The sequence below is a fragment of the Panthera tigris genome, chromosome D2 (genome assembly GCF_018350195.1).
Source record: "Panthera tigris isolate Pti1 chromosome D2, P.tigris_Pti1_mat1.1, whole genome shotgun sequence".
NCBI classification, from domain to species: Eukaryota; Metazoa; Chordata; class Mammalia; order Carnivora; family Felidae; genus Panthera; species Panthera tigris.
In genome coordinates, this window is record NC_056670.1 from 26,764,167 (window position 1) to 26,789,472 (window position 25,306).

Here is a 25,306-nt window from a genome sequence, read left to right on the forward strand (position 1 = left end):
ATCTCTTGGTACTCCATTACAAATCTGAGAGATTGTGTTTTCACTTGTGGATTGCAATTGCCTCAGGTACCCAGATACTATCCATGTTCTTCAGCAGAGGTCAGCCAATACTCATTGTTAAACACCAGTCAAACACATGATGGCCAGCTGGCAAACTGACATTTCTGTGATGCTTGAATCTGCCCTTCCTAATCTAATATTTTGTAGGAGGTACACCTCAAGGGATATCATGATGTTAGATATGGTGTGCCTACAAATGTAATAGGATCACATTTTTTTAACGTACAATTTTGTTGCTTAATAATCACATTTCTTTTACCCAGAAAAAAACAAGAACATACCAAACCCAATTTTATACTTATTAAAACAACACCTTTAAATATTTGCCTATTTTGAAATTTATTAGAAATGCCTACTTCAGAAGCTTGTATTGCCTCATTTCTGGCAAGAATGCAACTATTCCTCTTCCTTTAAGATTTATATCACCTAAACTGTACTTCATCCTTTGGCTCTCTTTTAATATTATTGAACAATAAATTAGTATCTATGATGACTGGTCCATGCCATTTTAGGACCAAAATATTTTCAGCCTGTCTGCCATTAGCTGTTGACTATGAGCTTTCTAAGTCACTCACCATCTATCCGGTGGGTGTGTCCCATGTTCTTTCCATGTAGGTTTTGTGGGATTTGGTAAGGTAATTTAAAATACCACACCAACTCTCTCCTGAGGCTTTTTCTCCTGCCTATTCACATTATTTTTTAAAGAATAGGAAGTCATTTGAAAATAATAGTCACCATTTATTGTCTCCTAACTGCACCAGGCATTTTTATATGCATTATTTATAAAATCTTCACAGCAAACATATCAGGTGGGTTTTGCTTTCCTCATTTCAATGACAAAAAAATTTTGTTTTTGAAGTTGATCCAGAATAAGTGGTGTGCCCACACCACACAAAAATGTAGTGACAAAGTCTAGCTTAGACTCTTGTGTGTTGGATTCCAAAGCCAATATTTATTGCTAAATGCCAGATAAAAAAAAATGTATACAAATCATATTTATTTTTATTTTGGTATCTCTTAGACATATCTTACTGAAACTTCCTTCTAACAATATAAAGTGTTACAGCTTCTATTTAAAAAAATGTTAACGTTTGTTTATTTTTGAGAGAGACAGAGTGGGGGGTGGGGTGTGGGTAGAGGCAGAGAGAGAGGGAGACACAGAATCTGAAGCAGGCTCCAGGCTCTGAGATGTCAGCACAGAGCCTGATATGGGGCTCCAACCCATGAGCAGTGAGATCATGACCTGAGCCAAAGGTATCGCTTAACCTACTGAGCCACCCAGACACCCCTAGCTTCTATTTAAAAATAAAATAAAAAGAAACTTTTCATTGCCCCAATCCTGTTGCTATTATTTATCTCCATTGTAGGGTGGATGAAGGTATTGTGGTACAGATTCAAAGTTAAATTTCCATTCCTGTTTTTATTGTATATAAGAACCACTGAAAATATGGGTATATCTTCTTCTAGACCACTAAGCTCCAATCTAGGTTGGGGGATAACAGTGAGGGACATACAACTGTATTTTCCATAAAGACATGGCAAGTTGGGTCTGTACCAATTCCATGATATGCATATAAAATATTCCTATTCCAGGGAAATTAAAATATCATAAAAATTATATTTTATCACATTTCTATAAGAAGGATAGACAACGTACAAGAACATTTTAAGCATTTATGAAAGAAAAGCAGACTAAATAAATATTTGATATTATAATATTTTAAATTTTTAAGTAGTTTCTAATATCCAGACTGTAGTTTCCTTTTCTTCCCTTTTCATACAGCCTACCTTGAAAAGCTCATTGACTCTCACAGCTTTAACAATTATCTCTCTGAGAATAATTCCCAAATTTGGATCTGTACCTAACATTACCCTGAACTCCAGTTCCTCTTTCCAATAGCAAGTTAGATATTTCCACTTGTATGTTTTATCTGAAATCCAAAATATCTGTATTTGAATTCAATATCTGCAAAATTACCTTTTCCCCTAAATTCACATTCCAATAAAAAAAACCAGCACCATTATTTTCCCCCTTTCTTTCATATATGAGAATCATCTTAAAAGATTTGACATCCTCAGGATTTTATAACTTGAAGTTCAATTCCAAGCCCTTCATGATGTGCTCCCAACTCACCACCAGGGCTTTCTCCTGCCATTTTCCTTTGTAATCACGCCCTACATTTCATACTCCTTCCCTGGAGTGCTTTTCTGCCTCTTCACCTAGGAAACTCCCACTCACTCTTCAAGATTGATTTCAAATAGTTCCTGTTCTGTGAAGTCTTTACTAATTCTCAGGGCATAGCTGGGCACTTCATGAATTCCTAATTCTGACATTTATTCCTCCCCTAATCTCTACAAGTCCTTGAGAGTAGATATTAAATCCAAATCTAGATTTTGCTTTTTATTTTTAAAATGTTTATTTATTTTGAGAGAGAGAGAGAGAGAGTGTGTGTGTGCGCGCGCGCACACACACAAGTGGGGGAGGGGCAGAGAGAGAGGGAGAGGGAGAGAATCACAAGCAGGCTCCATGCTGTCTGCACAGAGCCTATCATGGGGCTGGGTCTCAGGAACAATGAGATCATGACCTGAGTCTCCTTTAATTTACTGAGCCACCCAGGCGCCCCTAGAATTTGTTTTTGTTTTTTTTAATTTTTTTTTTTTTTTTTACTTTATATATTTTTGAGAGAGAGAGAGATAGACAGACAGACAGAGAGAGAACAGCAGGGGAGGGGCAAAGAGAAGGAGAGACAAAATCCCAAGCAGGCTCTGTGCTGTCAACACAGAGACTGACATGGGGCCAAACTCACAAACCCTGAGACAATGACCTGAGCTGAGATCAAGAGTCAGATGCTGAACCGACTGAGCCACCCAGGCGCCCCTAGAATTTGTTTTTCATTTGAAGAACAGAATCCAGTGTTTGATAGGTGCTCACTAAAAATTTTTAAATACATGCATAAATAAATGAATATGTGAAAGAACAAATATTTCCATGAATCTTTGACTCCTCTTAATATCTCCTTGGCCTTCATATCACTGTATTTTGTTTTGCCTTTAAACTATTTACATGAAAAATAATCCCAGGTAGCTTTAGTATTTGTTTAAACTGAAAACTAAAAATTTCCATGAAATATCTTACATGAATTAATTCAGCTTCTTTTTCCAAAGTAATGATATGTTAATGAACTTTAAAAACATTTACAGTTCCCAAATAGTTACAATAAATTATTCTTAAAACAAGTTTGAATAAGTTCCCTATATACGTGAGTAAATTATGATAAGCTAAAACATCTTTAATGTTCAAAGGGTAAAGTAATATATTTAATATTTTTACTCCTACAAATAATTTGCCTTCATTTCTATTTTTCTTGCATATTATCAATGCCATCAGATCAGAAATTTGAAAGAAGCTTTCCCTGAAGATTTAGCTTTTCCCTGTAGAACATAGGGAAATATTCTTTGAAGATAATGATGGAATTTGGGGAGGTTCAGGATATTTTCCTAAGGAAAACTTCAAGTTCATCTCTCCCTTTGAAAACATTTAATTTCCAAAAATACCTAATTTAAAACTCTGGACAATTTGGCCTTTACAGTAATGGAATTGTGATGGCTCCTTCTTTTACTTCTCTCTTCTGTTTTTCATTGGTTATTATATACATACAAAAAATATTGGAATCCAAAATAGTTCCATGAATTCAAATTTTGATATACATCCTATTTATGATAAAAAATAATCTAACAAAATAAATATAAAAATTTGAAGACCCTGAGTAAGTTTCCATGAAGAAAGTAAAATTAAAGAGCTGCTCTGCCATTATATGAGCAAAAGAAGACAGCCTCACATTTTAACTATCATGGTAATTACAATGGTATTGGTAATAAATATTTATATAATTGCACATGAATGATCAGTGCCCTTTTTGGAAAGACAAAGCAGAGATGACCTAGTCAATGAGACTGACAGAAAAGGTACAGGCACTGAGATCAACTCCCACTCACAATTATAGAATATGGTCACAAAATGTAAATATCAAAGATTACTTTCAAGGTAGTCCAAGTGAGGGATAGAACCAGTAGAGGCAAATATCAACTATGGTGGAGTGATCAACATAACCCCAAAACTTAGAGAAGGTAAGCAAATTTAACTAAAGGGAGGATCCCTCTCACCCCAAATTAAAAATGACCTGAACAACTACATACCAGAGTAACAAGAATTTAGTATCTCTCTGAGGCTCCCTCCCTGTATAACATCATTGATGATACCGAAACACACCTGATCATAAGAAAATAAAGGATGAGATTCCCAGTCTGAAAGCCCGATAAAGGACAGGAGACAATGGTTGGTGTCATGTAGTCATGAAGGGAGAGATCAAAATTTTCATGAGAGAGTGGTTACAGAATAGGACAACTGGTCTAAGCTATCTAAGAAAAGAAAAGTAAAATGACAACCATTTGGGGGAAAGTGGAAGGATCTGAGACAAGAGAACATGACAACGTTGAGAATAAGGCATTAAAAGTTTTAGAAATGAGAAAATTAGAAATAGAAGTAAGAATTTAAGATATCCAATGTGTGGGGGGAATCCTATTTATAGGATATATTCATCAAAGTATTGTAAAAGAGCAAATAAACTTCAAGCTGCACTAATAAAGAGTTCTTGAAACACAGCAGGAATAAGACTGATAAAATTAGTTATATTCACAGCCTCTATTGGAATATTTTATTGGACATTCTGTTGGAATGCTTTACCAGTTTACTTTTTTTTAAACCAGTTACTTTTAAACTCATTGGACCATTGGTTTAGGATAAAGATTATTGCAGATTTTTTTTCCTATAAAAATAAATATTTTAAAATATAAAATTAATTCAATATTCTTATACAATTATCCATATGTCACTATCCCAAAGAAATTATTATCAGTTAAATTTCTGCGATCCTGCTATACAAATGGACAATGGCCAGACTAAATATGACAATAGAGATTTGACCTGCAAACTGCAGCAACTAGGTCAGGAGACCAAACCACAGGCTCTCTAGCAACTGGACAGGAATGGTCAAGACTTTGACAATGATAGCTGCCCTACCTATATGTCTCACTTTAAATTCAGTGACAATCAGAGAGAGCAAAATATGCTCCCCAAACCAATCGCATATGATGCCCTGCTTCTGGTCAGCTCACCTGCAGCTTCCTTGTGTCAACAATTTCCAATCACAGATACCTGAAGTCTTTCTTTTTTATTTTTTTCCCCTTTTAAAGCTTTCTGTCTTCCCTGTCTGCCTTTGAGTCCCTGCCAAAAGCAAGTGACGGCAGCTGACTCCTTTGCTACGGCAAGCTCTGAATCAATTGTCTTGTACATTCTCATTTGGGTGTTCTTTGCTTGCTCCCACGTTTCTAATACTTTAATCACCTGTTCTCTAAGACGATGCATAATTTAATTCTGTCCACCTGAATCTCTGTAGAGTCACACAATTCAGAACTGTTTTGCTACTTGGAAATGGATATAGCTGCCTCATAAATTCACTACAGCCAGACATTGAGATGCCAAATTTCAGGTAAGAGTATCTGTGTCCTCACTCTCAGTTAATTTTAATAAACAATTACTAAGATGTTACATAAGCTGAATTCTTGCCCATTACTTATTATGTCAAAATATATGTAAATTTTTTATCATGTAAGTATAACTGGCATATAGAATCATTCTTATTTATGTTAAAGCATTTCTCTTTGGCACTACTGAATAATGATTCCAGTGATTTAAGACTTCACAAAATTTTACACTAAGACTACACAAATTTTCACTAATTTTTACAGGGAGAATATTCATGGAAAGGACAATGATAATACCGTATAAGTGCTCTAACATGATGCCCAACAAGAAAAAAAAGTAAGCCATGGAATATAGAAAAATAACTTTTCTTCCATGATATGATTATTTATTTCAAATATAAAATGAATGCGTTCTTCAAGTTATTATTTGGAAAGCCAGAAATGTTTTTCATAATCTTAAATGACGTGCATACTTTATATTTTCAATCATTTGTTAGATATTTATGTGTATATTTAATACATATGAGAAAGAAACTTCAGTAGCCCTATCAAATAAAGCAAAAATTAAATTTGTCTGCCTTTATAGTTTAAATCATAAGCTGGAATACTGTTTTTAAAAGGAAAAAATGTAAAATTTACTAATATTTCTTATTCCTTTTGTTGTGTGGTAAAACATTTAAATTGCTATTGTTGTGAACACATTATATTAGAACATAAACGTTTTACCTCAGAAAGCAAAATAAACCATGTGCAAAGACATTCCATATTTAACAAATAAAAAGATGTGACACATAGAACACATCTTTTTTTAAATCTCTTTTTTTAATTTTACTTTTTAAAAGTTTATTTATTGACTTGGACAAAGAGAGTGAGTGGGGGAGGGGCAGTGAGACCGAGAGAGAGAGAGAGAGAGAGAGAGAGAGAGAGAGAGAATCCCAAGCAGATTCCACACTGTCAGCACAGACACACTGTCAGCACAGAGCCCCATGCGGGGCTGGAATTCACGAACGGTGAGTTCATGACCTGAGCTGAAATCCAGTCACTTGTTTAACTGACTGAGTCACGCAGGCTTCGCAGAACACCTGAGTTTTTATACATTTTATCTACGCTTCTAGAAAAGCTTTAATTCTGAAGCCCTGGCTGAATAAGTGGCAAGGTGAGTTTCCACCCGTTCCTCTGCTCATTTTCAATTCCATCTCTCAGAAGCGTATCTTAAAGAAAAAGAAGGTGAGGCAAAAAGTTTTCTTAAATATAAGGCTGTATTCAGGGGGAAGTATGTGAAGGGTGAAGAACAAATGTACCCTCATCTCCAAATCTCGTGCTTCATCTGCCATCACTCTACAGCTGCAACATCCAAAGACTCCTCTTCTACAGATAAATGCAACATTATTTCCACATGAGTATTTCTGAGTACTCTTTCCCTTTCCCTTCAGATGAATGGGTTTCAAAGTACATCCCTGATTGCCCAGTCATTACTTAGGATATCCTGGACAAAAGGAAAGCTGGGAGCTCAGTGGCCCACGTCCTTTACATCTACACACTCCTGTGTGTTTTAGGTTAATGCTTGACTGCCATAGGCCATGCTTAAAATAGAAGAACAAAATGCCTTAAGAAATTTGGCCCATTTGTAGAAAGGTAGGCTTAGCTAGTGGATCAGGTCACAACTCTGAAAACATCTTAAGAATATTATACAAACAGAAAACCAGGAGAATTGCCAGTTGCATTATTATGTACACAAGATAAGCCAGTTCCAACCCTTTTAGAAAGTGCAGCATGCACCATTCACGTTGGGTAACTAATGAAAATGAAATAAAAAGTTGTATTTTTCCCATGTTTATCATACATGTAGTTGGGCTTATAACACTAATTGAAAATGTTCAGTTGCAATATTTCAGAGGCATTTGAATAACCGTATGATTATCCAAATTTAGCCCAGGAAGACTGGTCCAATACCAGAAAAGTGGTATGTATTAACTAGGTTATCTAGATTTAGAAATCATCAAAATGTGATGTTACTGTTTATAAGCAGTTCTTTTTTTCTTATTGATAAATAGCAATCTTCAAAATTTCAGAAGGAAGTATCAAGAAAAAAATAGCTTCAGTTTGATATAGGAAATCAGCATACATGATTTGACATGTATATAAACACATTTCCTGCATTCTTTTCTCTCCTCCAAAGTTTTCTTTAGGACATCATTCTCATAAACACATAATTGGGCCATTAGAATGCAACTAAAAATGCAGACAATCTGATAATGAAAGGTCTTCTCATCTTTCTGTTGTGTGGTCAACAGCTCAGTAGAGATCTTCATTCAACATCTGTGATCATCTCTCATGTGCTTGGGCATAAATAGCCTCAGTGAGAAGAACTTTCAAACCTTTACTTTCTCTATTTCGATCCCAACTCCTGTCAAGATTATGTAGTTTCTCAAGCTAAATTTCTGCCGGCATCATGTCTACTTCTATCTGTTATCATACCATTAGGCCTTTTCCTTTCACCTCTCTGCTTTGCTGCCCATCTTTGTATTCTCCTCGCCTCTTTGTCCATTGTATTTTATGCTGCCCTGGAGGAATTGGTATATCTTTAATAATACGAAGGAAAATGCCTGGTATTCAGTAAATCATTAGAAAATGAACCAAAAGAAATTCTACAAAAGCCTACAGATTTTGTCAAAATAATACATCATTTTTTAAAATAAAAATTGACATCACATTGTGTCTTAAAATATATAATTTGATGAGGATAGGCATATCTCCTGGTATATATTTTGAAAAAATAGTTTTAAAAAAAATAGTGAGGGGCTCCTAGGTGGCTCAATCAGTTGAGTGTTCAACTTTGGCTCAGGTCATGATCTTGCGGTTCATGGGTTTGAGCCCCTCATAGGGCTCTGTGCTGACAAGAGCCTGCAGCCTGTTTCAGATTCTGTGTCTCCCTCTCTCACTGTTCCTCCCCCATTCACACTCTGTCTCTCTCTCTCTCTCTCTCTCAAAAATAAACATTAATTTTTTTTAAATAATACTGCTTAAAGCAGTATTACGTTTATCTAAGTATTTTCAATTTTTTAAACTTTATTAATTCTGACATTAAAACTGATATACCCTTAGAAATCATATTTGACAAAGATGAGTATGATGGGTTTTGTTTCTTGTTTAAGGAGGGGCTATATTTTTTATCTTTTTCCTCACAAATTTTCCAGCAACAATTAAAAAATACATCCTAAGAGGGGCACCTGGGTGGCTTAGTCGGTCAAGCGTCCATCTTCTGCTGTCATAATCTTGCAGTTCATGAATTTGAGCCCCATGTCCAGCTCTGTGCTGACAGCTCAGAGCCTGGAGCCTGCTTTGGATTCTGTGTCTCCCTGTGTCTCTGCCCCTCCCCACTCACGCTGTCTCTCTTTCTCTCAAAAATAAAAAATAAACATTAAAAAAAACCCCACATCCTAAGTGATCATACAAGATACAATTAAATATCTAGAAAGTTTTACCTAGATCTTGTCTCCTGTTCAGATGAGGAAAAGAATAAGATGTTCTAAAGTGTTATATAAACTATGAAATGTGGGAACTGTTTAGGTTCAGTCCAGATACTGCCTGGACATAATTTACCCGATGTAACACAAGGAAAAGGGGGAACAATTTATGAAGAAAACATTAGTAAATAATCTAAACTCTAAATGTCATAAAGAGAAAACTTTCACAACCCTAATAAATCCTCCTGCGGCTTCTGGCTTAAGATGACTGCTTGTCACATGTATATAATTTTTCTCCTTTTCCAAATCCCACTAAAACTACAGATGCATTTTTTCTTTTAAAGACCTAAATGTTCTAGAATGGAAAGAACATAATGGGACAAGAGACAACACTAAGGACTATTAGGACGCTAGAAAGCAGATGCCAAGTGGGACATAATCTGGTCAACCTGAGAAAGCCAGAGTCCAAACTGGCAGTGAGAAAACGAAGGATTAAACTGATTTAAACATAAAGATTCACGTACGACTGGAATTTGAGGTGAAGAGGAGAGCTGAAAAAAGTGGTTCAGTCCTCTCAACTATTCCCCACCATTGAACATCGGCTTCTCCTTTACCTCCAGAAAGTCTAAAGATTATTCTCCAGAAAAGAAATAAAATCTTTCATTGGAAGCCTTTAGACTTACTTAAAAGGTAGAGACCCTGTTACTGATGACAGGGGTATTGAGTGAATGTGTGAATACTTAGTAGTAAATGGAAAGACTATCAGTCATTCCACTCTCTGCACCTCTGCTTCCAGAGCCCTTACCTTCCAGGCAGGAATTTGGAAGATGCTTCCCTGGGAAACTAATCAGTACAAGGGGAAAGGCTTATTTTCCTCTAGCAAGTCTAAAGTACTTAAGTCTGATTCTAAAAAGCACCAGATTCTGAAGAAAAGGGATGCTGAGTTTTAGAAAATGCCATAGGCTCCGCATAATAATGTAACATACATTGTGTAACTATGCAGATGATCCTTCATCAAGGAAAAATCATGTTTAAAAAACTAAAGCCTGACTTTTCTGCCCTGGAATGAATGTATCACAGTAGTAGTGACAGGGATGCTTCACTCCATTGGTAGTTGTTCACAAACAACCAGAATAAAATCTCCACGTCTCCAGTTAAGGCTGGAAGAAGCACTAAATGGTTAGTGTGCCAAAGGGCTTATGCCAAGCTCAGAGGTGGCTACCTCAGGTTTTACGGAACTAATTTTTCCAGCTCCTGGTATAGTACTTTCTAGGACTTGACCAAGTTTCTGTTAGCCTCTACCAGAATTTCCAAAGCCTGACTAATTATATGGGTCTCCCAACTGTGGCTAGACCCCCGTGGGTCGAGTCTCTGCTAGTACCATCTAAAAGTGCTGTCGTTCTTCCTGAATGTAATTCTTAGATTTCTTTTCCTTCTATCATGCCACCGCCATGATCACAATTCTTAAAAATTTCCCCATTTCCTACTTCTTAAAAAAATACCACAACAAAAACTCCTATCTATTTTTAAGGCCTTTTTGTAATCTATCACTGTCTTCGTACCCATCTTAACTTCATGTTGTATTTATATAGTTTTCTTAGAGACCCCCCCAAATGGATCTGCCTCATTCCCATCCTCTAGCCTCCACCTTTGTGGATTTTCTCTCTTATATCATCTCCTTCCACAATCTAATCCCCATCTTTCATCCAGATTCTAATACAAACTTTACTTGTTCATACTTTTGTTCTCTGCTTACTCTATTCCCCAATGATAACTCCCCTCTTCTGAAATCCTAATGGTTTACAGCTAAACGAATACAATGCATTACATAATTGTTATTATTTCCAACGTGTCTCTTTGTTTTCCCTTTGGGGAAAGGACTGGGTCTCGTTCTGTGTTTCACCCATGGATAAAGACTTGCAATACGATGAATAGATACCCAGATTCTGAAGTTTGACCAACTTTCATTCAAATTCAATTTCATTTGTGTATCCTTGAGCAACTGAAAGGATCTCTATGAATCACAGTTTCTTTAATAATGAAATGGGAAATATAATAATCAAACTATGCTGAGATATGAATGAGAAAACATATATTTTTCATAGTGTACACAGTAAGCATTCATCAAAGCCTAATAATTGCTTCTTATTGATAATAAAATAGTAATTGAAAGAAATTAGAATACTCAGTGATGCTCTAGAAAAGATAATGTATATTTTTTTTCTTTTTATTATTTAAAAAAATATATAACCACTTACATTCTATGTGTGGGACAAAGAGTGTACTGTACTCCCAAAAATCAACTACTTGTTGATAAATACTGCACTGCCAACTATGACCCCTGTTCTCCTGGGTCCCATTATAAACAAGCTAAAACAACTGTAGTGAAAGAAGTGTAATGTGGGTAGAACTAAGGAATAGCCTATCTATAAAACTGCTAAATTTACGGCTCAGAAAAACATTGCAGTGTCTGGAAAAAAAACAAAACCAAAAACAAAAACCCTCTTAAAACAGAACTGGGAGTGAAAAGGAGTAAAAAGCAAGGTTTTATCCACTTTAAAACAATTGGAGATTTATCACAGTTTATATGAACTAAAATGAAACTGAATCCAGATTGAGTTCAAGGGCAAAAGATGATCAAGGTTCAACATTCAATTTTGCTACTCTTCCTTTTCCCGCAATTTGAACACATAGTATTCCTGTTCTGTGGATGCCTTTGGCATCCTATGGTGACACCTATAGATTGTGAGAAAGTTGGGCTGTTTAACTTTCGTGAAACAAGAAATGTGTCTATTTTCCAATGAATTATCACTCCTTGGAGTTGTGAATCCTCTTCTAGCACCCTAGCCACAGATTACAAAACCCTTAAAATCACTGAGCATCCTTTCCAAAAACATATTTCAGCATTCTTTTCCAACTTGATTCAAAGTATGTAACAATAAAACATGTATTCATTTGGGCGTGAAACAGATGAAGAGCAGGAAAAACTGCCCTGAAGTCTGTATCCTCACCACTTGGTTGGTGACATATCTTTACCTTTCCACTTTTTGTTCTACATCCCAGCCTCATTGCCTTTCTTTCCCAGCCTGAGCACAGCCAGTTATTTCATTTATTTTTTTTTTCATGTTTCAAGTTTTTATTTAAAATATAAGTACTTACCATATAGTGTTATATTAGTTTCAGGAGTAGAATTTAGTGATTCATCACTTACATATAATACCCAGTGCTCATCACAATAGTACCCTCCTTAATATCTATCACTCATTCAGCCCATCCCCTGCCCACCTCCCCTCCAACAACCCTTAGTTTGTTCTCAATTGTTAAGAGTCTTTCTTATGTTTTGACTCTCTTTTCTTTCAGTTTATGTATTTTGAGGTGGGGGAGGGCAGCGAGGGAGGGAGAGAGAATCCCAAGTAGGTGCCATGCTTTCAGCACAGACCCCCAACAGAGGGCTCAATCTCACAAACCATGAGATCAAGACCTAAGCCAAAATCAAAGGTCCGAAACTCAACTGACAGAGCCATCCAGCCTCCCCACTTCCATCACTTTTTTTTTCCTTTCCCCTATTTTCATCTCTTTTGTTTCTTAAATTCCACATATGAGTGAAATCATATGGTTTGTCTTTCTCTGACTTATTTCACTTTGTGTAATATATTCTAACTGTATCCACATCTTTGCAAATGGCAAGATTTTATTCTTTTTTGTGTTTGAGTAATATTCCGTTGTACATATATACCACATCTTGTTTATCTACTCATCAGTCAATGTGCATTTCAGTTCTTTCCATAATTTGGCTATTGTTGATAATGCTGCTATAAATATTAGGACGCATGTGCCCATTAGAATCAGTATACTTGTCTCCTTTGGGTATATACCTGTAGTGAAATTGCTGGGTTGCAGGGTAGTTCTATTTTTAACTTTCTAAGGAAACTTCATACTGTTTTCCAGAGTGGCTGCAGTGGTTTCCATTCCCACCAACAGTGTAAGAGTGTCCCCCTTTCTCTGCATCCTCCCCAAAATCTGTTGTTTCCTGCATTGTTAATTTTAGTCATTCCCACAGGTGTGAGATGGTATGTCATCATGTTTTTGATTTGTATTTCTCTGATGATGAGTGATGTTAAGCATCTTCCGTGTGTCTGTTGGCTATCTGCATATCTCCAATGGAAAAATGTCTATTCCTATCTTCTGCCTATTTCTTTGTGTTTTAAGTCTATTTATTTATTCTGAGAGAAAGATGGCACATGCACATGAGCAGGCAGGGGCAGAGAAAGAATCCCAAGCAGGCTTTCTCCCTGTCAGTGCAGAAGCCAACGTAGGACTTAATCTCACAAACCATGAGATCATGACCTGAGTCAAAATCAACAGTCAGAGGCTTAACCAACAGCCACCCAGGTGCGCCCATCCATTTCTTAACTGGATTATTTGTGTTTTAGATGTTGAGTTTGATACCTTCTTCATAGATTTTGGATACTTACCTTTTATCAGATATGTCATTTGCAAATATCTTCTCCCATTCCTTCAGTTGCCTTTTAGTTTTGTTGACTGTTTTCCTTCACTATGTAAAAGCTTTTCATCTTGGTGATGTCCCAATAGTTCATTTTTGCTTTTGTTTCCTTTGCCTCAGGGGATATGTAGAATAAAAAGTTGCTCTGACCCAGGTCAGAGATGTTGCTGCCTGTGTTCTCCTCTAGGATTTTCATAGTTCCCTGTCTAAAATTTAGGTCTTTCATTAATTTTTTAAATTTATTTTTGTGTGTGGTATAGGAAAGTGGTCCAGTTTCATTCTTTTGCATGGTGCATCCCAGTTTTTCCAACACCATTCATTGAAAAGAATTTTTTCCATTGGTTATTTTTTCCTCCTTTGCTGATGATTAGTTGACCATATAGTTGGGGGTCCATTTCTGGGTTTCCTATTCTGTTCCATTGATCTATGTGTCTGTTTCTGTGCCAGTGCCCCACTGTTTTGATGAATACAGCTTTGTAATATAGCTTGAAATCTGGCATTGTAATGCCTCTAGCTTTGTTTATCTTTGTCAAGATTGCTTTAGCTATTCAGGGTCTTTTGTTGTTCCATACAAATTTTAGGATTGTTTGTTCTGTCTCTATGAAAACTGTTGGTGGTATTTTGATAGAGATCATATCAAATGTGTAGATTACTTTGGGCGGTATAAACATTTTAATAATATTTGTTCTTCTAATCCATCAGCATGCAATTTTTTTCCATTTCTTTGTGTCATCTTTAACTTCTTTCATAAGTGTTCCTCTAGTTTTCAGAGTACAGATATTTTACCTCTTTGGTTAGGTTTATTCCTAGGTATCTAATGGTTTTTGGTGCAATTGCAAATGGGATCAATTCCTTGATTTCTCTTGCTGCTGCTTCATTATTGGAGTATAGAAATGCAACAGATTTCTCTACATTGATTTTGTATCCTACAACATTACTGAATTTTTGAATGAGTTCTAGCAATTTTTTGGTGGAGTCTTTCAAGTTTTCTACATGGAATATAATGTTGTCCACAAATAGTGAATGTTTGACTGCTTCCTTGACAATTTGGATTCCTTTCGATTTTTTTCTTGTTGCTGTTTGATTGCTGAGGTTAGGACTTCCAGTACTATGTTAAATAACAACGGTGAGAGTGATATCCCTGTCTTGTTCCTGACCATAAAGGAAAAACTCTCTTTTTTTCTCCATCAAGCATTATATTAGTTGTAGGTATTTCATATATGGTCTTTATGATGTAGAGGTATGTTCCCACTGTCCTTACTTTGTTGAGAGTTTTTATCTAGAATGGATGCTATATTTTATCAAATGCTTTTCTTCCTCTATTGATAAGATCATATGGTTCTTATCCTTTCTTTTATTAATGTGGTGTATCCTGTTGATTTATTTGCAAATATTGAACCATCCTTGCAACCCAGGAATAAATCATACTTGATCTTGGTGAAAGACTCTTTGAATGTACTGTTGGATTTGTTTGCTATTATTTTGTTGAGAATTTTTGCATCCATGATCATCAGGGATACTGGCCTGTAATTCTTATTTTTAGTGGAGTCTTTGGTTTTGGAATCAAGGTAATGCGGGCCTCATAGAACGAGTTTGAAGTTTTCCTTTCATTTATATTTTTTGGAACAGTTTCAAAAGAATAGATACTGGGGTGACTGGGTGGCACAGTTGGTTAAGTATCTGACTCTTCATTTCAGATAAGGTCATGATCTCACAATTCTTGAGTTTGAACCCCATGTGGAGCTCTGTGCTGACATGCAGAGCCTGTTAAGAATTCTCTCTCCCTCTCTCTCTGCCCCTCCACTGCTTGCCCTCTTTCTCTTTCTCTCAAAATAAATAAACTTAAAAAAAAAGAATAGGTATTAATTCTTCTTAAAAAGTTTGGTAGAATTCCCCCAGGAAGACATCTGGCCGTGGACTTCTGTTTGTTGGGAGATTTTTGATAACTGATTCAATTCTTTGCTGGTTATCAGTTTGTTCAAATGTTCTATTGCTTCCTGTTTCATCTTGATAGTTTAGATATTTCTAGGAATTTATCCATTTCTTCCAGATTGCCCAATTTGTTGATGTTTAGTTTTCATAATATTCTCTTATAATTGTTTGTATTTCTGTGGTGTTGGTTGTGATCTCCCCTCTCTCATTTCAGGTTTTATATATTTGGGTCCTTTTTATTTTCTTTTTTATAAGTTGGGCTGGGGGTTATCAATTTTATCAATTCTTTCAAAGAACCAGTTCCTGGTTTCATTACTCTGTTTTACTTTTTTTTTTCCCTATATCATTCATTTCTTCTCTAATCTTTCTTATAATTTCCCTTCTTCTACTGGTTTTAGCCTTCACATCTTGTTCTTTTTTGAGCTCCTTTAGGTGTAAGGTTAGGTTGTGTTTTGAGATTTTTTTTCTTGCTTCTTGAGATAGACCTATATTGCTTTATAGTTCCCTATTATGACAGCTTTTACTGCATCCCAAAAGTTTTGAACTGTTTTGAATTCATTGTCACTTTTCCGTGTATTTTTTTTTTTTTTTACTTCTTTAATTTTCTGGTTGGCCCATTCATTATTTAGTTGTATGTTCTTTAACCTCCATATGCTTGTGGTCTTTCCCAATTTTTTCTTGTGGTTGATTTCAAATTTCATAGTGTTGTGGTCAGAAAATATGTGTGGTATGACCTTAATCATTTTGTATTTGTCAAAGACTGATTTTTGACCTTATATGTGGTCTATCCTGGAGAATGTCCCATGTGCACTCCAAAAGAATGTGTATTGTTATGGGTTAGGATTAAATGTTCTAATATATGTGTTGAAACCACCTGGTCCAGTGTGTCATTCAAAGCCATTGTTTCCTTGTTGATTTTCTGCTAAGATGATCTGTCCATTGTTGTAAGTGGGGTGTTAAAGTACCTATTATTGTACTATGATCAATGAGTTTCTTTATGTTTTTTATTAAATTTTTATATATTTAGGTTCTCTCAAGTTGGGTGTATAAATATTTACAATTGTTAGATCTTCTTGTTGGACAGACCCCCTTATTATGATATAGTGAACTTCTTCATCTCTTGTTACAGCCATTGGTATAAAATTCAGTTTTTCTGATATAAGTATGGCTACTCCAGCTTTCTTTTGATGTCCATTAGCATGATAAATCATTCTCCATCCCGTCACTTTCAATCTGCAGGTGACTTTAGGTCTCAAATGAATCTCTTAAAGGCAGCATATAGATGAATCTTGTGTTTAATCCATTCCAATACCCTATGTCTCTCTCTCTTTTTTAATGTCTATTTATTTTTGAGAGAAACAGACACACAGAACCTGAAGCAGACTCAAGGCTCCAGGCTTTCAGCACAGAGCCTGACACAGGTCTCAAACTCACAAACTGTGAGATCATGACCTGAGCTGAAGTCAGACACTTAACCAACTGAGCCACCCAGGTGCTCCCCTATGTCTCCTGATTGGAGCATTTAGTCAGTTTACATTCAGAGTGATTATTGATAGATATGAATTTAGTGCTATTGTATTACCTGTAAAGACAGTGTTTATGGAGATTTTCTCTGCTCCTTTCTAGTCTTTGTTGCTTTTGGTCATTCTCTGTCACTAAATAGTCCCCTTTAATATTTATTGCACAGCTGGTTTAAAGGTCACAAACTTCTTTAATTTTTGTTTGGCTGGGAAACTCTATTTCTCCTATTCTGAATGACAGACTTGCTGGATAGAGTTTTCTTGGGTGAATATTTTTCCTATACAGCACATTGAATATATCATGCCACTCCCTTCTCCCCTGCCAATTTTCTATGGAAAGGTCTGCTTTAACCTGATCTGTCTTCCCTTGTTAGTTAGGAAGTTCTTTTCCCTTGCTGCTTACTTATATCTGTATTTTGCAAATTTTACTATGATATGTGTTGGTGTTGGCTTGCTTTTTTAAATTTTGATGGGAGTTCTCTGCACCTCCTGGATTTAGATGTCTGTTTCCTTCCCCAGATTAGGGAAGTTTTCAGCTATAATTTGCTCAAATAAACCTTATGCCCCCTTTTCCCTCTCTTCTTCTGGGATTCCTATGGTGTGAATAATACTATGCTTAATGAAGTTGCTGAGGTCTCTAGGTCTACATTCATGTCCAATACTTTTCCTTCCCTCTAGTTTTAAGCTTCATCATTTTCTATAATTTTATTTTTTATATCACTTGTTTGTTCCTCTGCCTTTTCCATCCTTGTCTCATTACATTCAATCAGTTTCACATCTTGGTTATAGCATTTTTTATTTTGGCCTGACTAGTTAAGCCCTTTATCTCTGTAGTAAGGAACTCCCTGGTGTCTTCTATGCTTTTCTAAAGTGCAACTAGTATCCTTATTAATCTTATTTTAAATTCTGGATCTGGTATATTGCTTATATCTGTTTCCATTAGATCCCTGGCCATAACCTTTTATTGCTCTTTCTTTTGGGATGAATTCCTCTGTCTTGGCATTTGTCTAGGTCTCTGTCTTTTTCTGAGTGGCAGGAAAACTTGGTATGTCTCCTGATCCTGAGAGTAATGACTTTATTAAGAAGAGGTTATACACTATACAGGGCCTGGAGCTTCAGGAAATATCTTGTGTATGTATCTGTGTGCAATTGCTGCTGTGTTTTGGCTGAGAGTGGATCTTAAGCATCCTCATGCACACGCAAAAAAGATAACTATGTGAATTGATGGATGGATATATAGATCTATAGATCTATATCTACATATATATATATATATATATAGAGAGAGAGAGAGAGAGAGAGAGAGAGAGAAGCAAGGTGAAACCAACTAAATAATAACAATTTATGAAAAGCAATCCTTACCTCCACAAAGGGAAAGCAGGTATTTTTAACCTTGTATGATTTCATTTCTTGTGATGATCTCCCTACCTCTAAACAATATACTTTCTTCTCTAAGATATAATTTATTGACTTTTCCTAAAAATGAGAATTTAGGTCACTTATAAGACTTCATCTTTTTTTCTCCTCCTCCTTTCCTTAGTTTGATGAATTTATATATCTTCATTGTTTATATTTACAATACTTGATAATGTCATTTTATTCATAAAATTTTTTTTATTTTATGTGTTAGTTATATCTTTGCTTCCATCTATGTATGATGAAAAGATACCCACTTTCACTCTTCTGCCTTTTAATGCTCTCTCCATATCTTATTCATACTGCAACTTCTTTCCACTACATCTTCTTTTTTGTTAAGATAGGTAATATTTATATTATTCTCAATAATTAAATCCCCCATGCTTATGTTATAGGCTGGTTCTGAAAATAAGGATTAATAAATAGCATTTTAATTATTATATCACTGATATAATTAACCTATGTAGGAAACATACATGAAGGAAACATTTCCTGTAAAAAGTTGAATTAGAGTTTAGACATGGTTTAAAGTGTCCATAGATTTATATGGAAAACAGCACATTATGGACAGAAATATAAACTAAAGCAATGTTTAATCTCAGTTTGATAAATAGGGCAATGAGAAGTGTTTTCATTCTGCAGTGTAAATAATTATATACCTCTCTCTTTTTTTCATATACATATATATGCATATGAAAATATATACATCCATCAATTCACATAGTTATCTTTTCTGTGTGTGCATGAGATCTACTCTCAGCCAATTTCAAGTATATAATACAATATTATTAACAATAGTCACCATACTGTATATTAGATACTCCTAGAGTTTATTCATCTTACAACTGAAAGTGTGTGCTCTTTGACTAACATCTTCCCATTTCCTCTACCCCTCACTGCCCACCATTCGTTTCTATGAGTTTGATTTTTTTCTAAGATTCCACATACAAGTGATACCATCCAGTATTAGTCTTTCTTATGGCCGAAAAATATTCCATCATATATAAATCTGTCTATCTTCCTATCTATCTACCCAGCTATCAACATAGATACCACATTTGCTTTATTAATTCATCTTTTGAAGGACACCAACGTTGTTTCCATATCTTGGCTATTGTGAATTATGCTGCAATGAACATGGGAATGCAGAAATTTCCTCAAGATAGTTATTTCATTTCCTTTATCTATGTAACCAAAATAAATAAATAAAAGGCATTCTTTATGAAACTGTGTATGTAATACACAGAAATAGATATAGATATAGATATAGATGATATAGATACAGATAATGTCAAAGTTTACAAAAGTTTTTAGTTTATACATTTTGCCAAATTACTATAAGGCTTATACCAACATATGATTTCATCACCATATCCTCCTTGTAATAAGCCTATTTTAAAAGTTTTGTCCAATTTTATAAATTTAAAATTTACCTTATTTTAAATTATTTTAGGTTAAATATAATTCACATATTTATGGGTAATATCTTTTATGTGGAGAAACTGAATTACCTGTTCACGTCTTGTTTTCATTTTCTAGGATATTTGGGTCTTTATTCTTTATAATGTCTTAAGTATTATTTATATATAAATGACATAATATTTTTGTTTTTTTATTAGAAATGTTTACCCAATTATCCATTTATATTTCAATATTATTTGGGACATTTTACTGATCTACAGAATTTTTAATGTGGTTCAATTAAATAAGTTCTTCCTTTTTCTCCAATGCTTGGAAAACCTTTCTCAATCTTAATATAAAAGATTTGTGTACATTTTTCCACTTGTTATGATTTTAAGTTTACATTTATTACTCTATCCAAAATTTATTTTTGTGCATAATGTATGGTGACATAAGTGAGTATAACAGGTCTGTTTCAGAGTATTCTTTCTGTGGCTTTTATAATTACACCAACACTAAATTAGCTTAATTGTAGTTTTGTATATTTAAGTAACTGGTAGGGCAAGAGCTATTTATTTTACTGCTTTTTGGATAGTTCTATAAAATAATATTTTCAAGCTATAATAAACATTTTATTGCTTCTGGAATTCACACACAATGTATGATTCTTTCATGTATATTATTAAGTCACTGTGATTTAAAATATATTTGTTTGATGTCTCAGTAGCAAAAGATATCACAAATCTTGATGACATATATATCACTACGACTAAAATCATGAAGCTGTGGAAAGCAAACATTCAGAGAGCTCCAACCGAGATCATAATTTGATTTACCAATTTCTTTGTAAAATAATATGCTAATATGATACATAGAGAAGATTCCTAAGGGGAGAAGATATCAGAAATCTCTTCAGATTTCTAAACTCACTTTTTGGCAGTTTATGAGAAACTAACTTTTCCATATTTACTTACCAAAACTTCTAGACCTACACACCTACAACTTTCTAATACTATAGTATTTGTGTTTCTTCTACCACTTGGTTTTAAGCACCTGCCACTCAGAAAAACAGGTTTCAGTACTTTGACAAATGTTTCTAACCCATTGTAAATGTTGTGCATCATTTTCTACATAATTACCTTGTGAAGTCTGTCATCTCCATCATAATCATACACATCTTCTTAGCCAGAACAATGATATCATTGCTTGTATCATCCCATATTTCAATCTCAGCATCCAGTTTACTCTTTACTTTCTTGAAATCAGCAACTTGCTCAGCAATCTTTTCCTTTTCTGACTCAGGCAACTGAGTCATCTTAGCCTAAAACACATGATAATTATATTTATAAGCATTCCATTATATCAAAGAGCATTTTAGGCAGAAGTGGTCATTATAGGATATTCTTAAACTCATTCATTCAAAAACAAAGATGTTGTGTTTTTTTTAAGTGATATAATCAAAACTTTCCAGCATAATTTTTCATATGAAAAATTTCTTAAATTATGAATTTTTGCTCTAGAACTGAGAATAACAATGTATAATTTGGTGTCTGACATATTTAAATCTACTCCTTAATATAAATGTGAGATTTCTCAAATTTCATTTTTTAAAAAAAATGTTAATGCTTATTTATTTTTGAGATACAGAGCATGAGCAGGGGAGGGGCAGAGAGAGGGAGGCACAGAATCTGAACCAGGCTCCAGGCTCTGAGCTGTCAGGACAGAGCCCAATGCAGGGCTCCAACTCATGAACCCTGAGATCATGACCTGAGCCAAAGGCAGACACTTAACTGACTAAGCCACCCAGGCACCCTGAGATTTCTCAAATTTCTGATGCAATACAAATTTAAATTAATTCAGACTTAATATAATACATCTCATATATTAGAAAAGCATATACTTTATTTATTTAAAGTTTATTTATTCATTTTGAGAGAGAGAGAGAATGAGAGAGAGAGAGAGAGAGAGAGCATAAGCAAGGGAAAGGCAGAGAGAGAGGAAGAGAGAATACCAAGCAGGCTCCATGCTGTCAGCACACAGACTGATGCAGGGCTCCATCTGATGAACCATGAGATTATGACTTGAACCAAGATCAAGAGTCAGATGCTCAACAGACTGAGCCACTCAGGTGCCCCAGACATATATTTTATCTAATTTTACCAATAGTATGCTTCAAAAGGTAGAAGTATAACAAAATTATCTTGAAATGTCTATTGACATTATAATGTCTATTTTTCCTTGTATGTATATACATTCAGATAGATCCTTATTCAAACATTGAATATATACTGGAAAACAATAATAGTATACATATATAAATCATATGTATTAGATAAACACATATTTAAAATTATAAGGATGTATATGTGTATTTTGTCATCATGTACACATTCAAATGTGCATGTATATAAAAACTACTTTGAGGGAAGAGTAAAAATGCTATGGGCAGTAAAAATGCTAAGGCAGCCCTCACTAATTAGCATCCTGAGTTTTGAGGTGTTCTTCTCTCATGAAAAGCAGGGTTGATGTGTTGGCATAGTACTATTCTTTGAATATGTCAAATTTTGTACAATATGCAACTTGTATTTTCACTTGCAATTTGAAATGTAGGATGGGTAGAATACCATCTATACCCCTAAACCACCACATTCACAGCCTTAGCATCTGGGACCTATAACCATCTGTCAAATAAAAAAGAATCTTGAAGTAAAAGTTATTCAATAGTATCACAGCCATAAAATCTCACAGGACAGTCTGGTCACTCATACTCTCAAAAAAAAATCCATATACATTCTAATAAAATGAGTACATGAATCTCAGAGAGGGTAGTTTAAAAAGGATAAATCATTTAAGTAAATTTTACTTATTAGATTATTATCAGAGAATATGTGATATTTATAATACCTCTATATTTCTAGATGCTATATTTCCCCTATACATGTGGAAATAAGAAGAAATCATCTCAAAAAGCATCAAAATATTCTGAACACTAGGCTCAAAATAGTTGAAATACACTTTATTGAATCAATCGTGTATAAAAGCAAAAATGCTTAAATTACATGAATGAAGGAGTTATAAGAATGTTCAATGGAAAATCCAACAAAATAATAATAACCAAAGAACCAATATCAAGTATCTATCATTTATTATCTATTTAGTGTCAGACTAACTTAGGGTCTAAAATAACTTGGTGTCTGTGAAATCTCAGTGTTAATTATCCATTCTTCAGTTGTAACCTAGTCATGAAAATAAACAATGAGGCTTTCCAATTTGAAGCTTCCTCTATATTCCTTAGCATAATGTTTGACACAAATTGAATGCTCAATAAATGATGGCTATCTCCTATTCAGTAAGAAAATTATCAAAATATATTAACATATCTAGCACTTAAAATTTGCATACTTGCACTATTTTATTTGAAGAATTAAATTAAGCTCATAGGAATAGGCTTTTTAATTTATTTTAATGTTTATTTATTTTTGAGAGAGAGAGAGAGAGAGAAAGAGACAGAGAATGAGCAGGGAGAGGCAGAAAGAGAGGGGGACAGAGGATCTGAAGAGGGTTCTGTGCTGACAGCAGAGAGCACAATGCGAGGCTCAAACTCATGAACCATGAGATCATGACCTGAGCTGAAGTCAGATGCTAAATCGACTGAACCACCCTGACACTCGTAGGAATAGGCTTTTAACTGATGAGCTATACTCTGAATACAGTTTGTAGTTTCTTTTCTCAGGAAATGTGGCCTATTAAAATAAAAGCAACCCTTACTACTGCTGGCATATAGCAAGGAACGTAAGTGAAGACACAGCTCCCTTATGTCTGAAATCAATAGTATGAAAGCTCATTAAGTAAATTATAAGATACTAACCCATTAAACTAGCTCAAAAATTGAAATAAATTTTCTCCGTCTTGACTACTGATCATTATCATTCTCTCCATTTTCATAAAAAGAAGTGTTAAAACTTTCAAATAATAATAGATGTAGGTAGATTCAAATGGGACCTCTTCTTATGGTCTTTGTCTCAGAGATAATAAATCCATGAATCTGTATATAATAAATAATTTTGAAGTATGCACTAGCATATCATGAAAAACTACTCACTATCCTCATAAAAATGTTCAAACTATTCAAGAGGGGATCTGGGTAAGCGTATTCTAAGTTCTATTCCTTGGAATGCCACTGATTTCCAATATGACCTTTAGTAAGTCATTTAACCCTCTTGTCTAAGTTTCTCCAGACACAAAATGACAGTAATTGCAACTGCTACCCACCTGCCATGCAGAGAACAGAGTTGATTATTGGATAACACCAAGGCTGACCCTGTCACGGACTGGAATCTCATCGGTTGCACTCGATTTCCTTAATAACATCTCAACTCACATGCTGAATTATAATCACCAGATGTTTACTTCCGACAAGATAAGGGCCAAAAGTTGGGCAATAGTTTATAAAATTGAAAGGCCTAGTGAATTCTGACTCTCCCACAGGAGGAACCACAACATCAGAAAAGCATTAAATTACTGACTGACACCTCTACTGAAGATTTTTAGTGCTTCTGTGGATGATTTATTATGTGCTATTAATCAATTTGAATCACTATGAAAATTTCAAAACAGAACTTAAGAGAATACTTGATATTTTGGAATTCTGAGCAAACATTCCTTTTTGGATAAATGTGTGCAGAATAAGCAAAGAAATAAAGATTGAAACAAATCAGGTAAATGGAATCTGATGCTATTGCTGGCTGGCAGTATGTCTCCACTCCTGCCCAGATATATAGACTAGAACTGTGATATGAATAGCTAGCAAACATTTTTTGAGTCACTTCCATCCGAATGAGACTTTATTGTGTGTTAACTGATTTTTGAAATCTCTTGCTAAAAGCAAAAAAAAAGCGAACACTTATATATTCCAGACACTCCCTCGGCATCTTACATATATTAAACTTCACTCTTCATATTAGCCCTATGAGGTAAATATATTATTACCCTAACTTTAATGGATTATGAAACTGAGTGTCCAAAAGGTTAAGTTATTAAGTCAAGACTGTAGTCTTAGCAAGTAGTAGAACCAGTATGCAAACCTAGAGACTCTAGCCTCGAGTTTTTGTCCTCTTACTATGCCAACTGACATGAGCAATATTGCCCATGATATATCAAAATAGTCATACTCAATGGTGTTTCTCGACCACCTTCTACTTTTGAATGCAATTATTCTCCAGAGTGTAGTCACATATTTTCTAGAATCTGTTTCCTCGTCTATAAACTAGAGACAATGATATTTGCCTCACAGCATGCCTTAGAGATCAAATGAATAAATGTGTAGGAAGCACTTTTTATTTTCTTTATTTTTTTTTAATTCCAGCTGTTAACTTACAATAACAGACTCAGTTCACTCTACACAATGATCCTCAGAATTCTATTTCTAGTGTTACCTTCCTTTTTCAATGAAAGTTGTAATC

The 25,306-nt window shown here is 34.7% G+C and overlaps 1 protein-coding gene across 8 annotated transcripts in view; it reads right to left on the reverse strand.

Annotated features, from left to right (window-relative positions):
- CTNNA3 (catenin alpha 3) overlaps nt 1-25,306 on the reverse strand; it is a 1,692,711-nt gene that overhangs the window by 136,700 nt on the left and 1,530,705 nt on the right. For all 8 annotated transcript variants that reach the window (XR_006209119.1, XR_006209117.1, XR_006209118.1 and 5 more), the window contains one exon: nt 20,984-21,165. Coding sequence is in view for 4 of the 8 variants with exons in the window: in XM_042960559.1 (XP_042816493.1) it covers nt 20,984-21,165 (182 nt within the window). In the remaining 4 variants the exon portion in view is untranslated. The remainder of the gene's footprint in view (nt 1-20,983; nt 21,166-25,306) is intronic.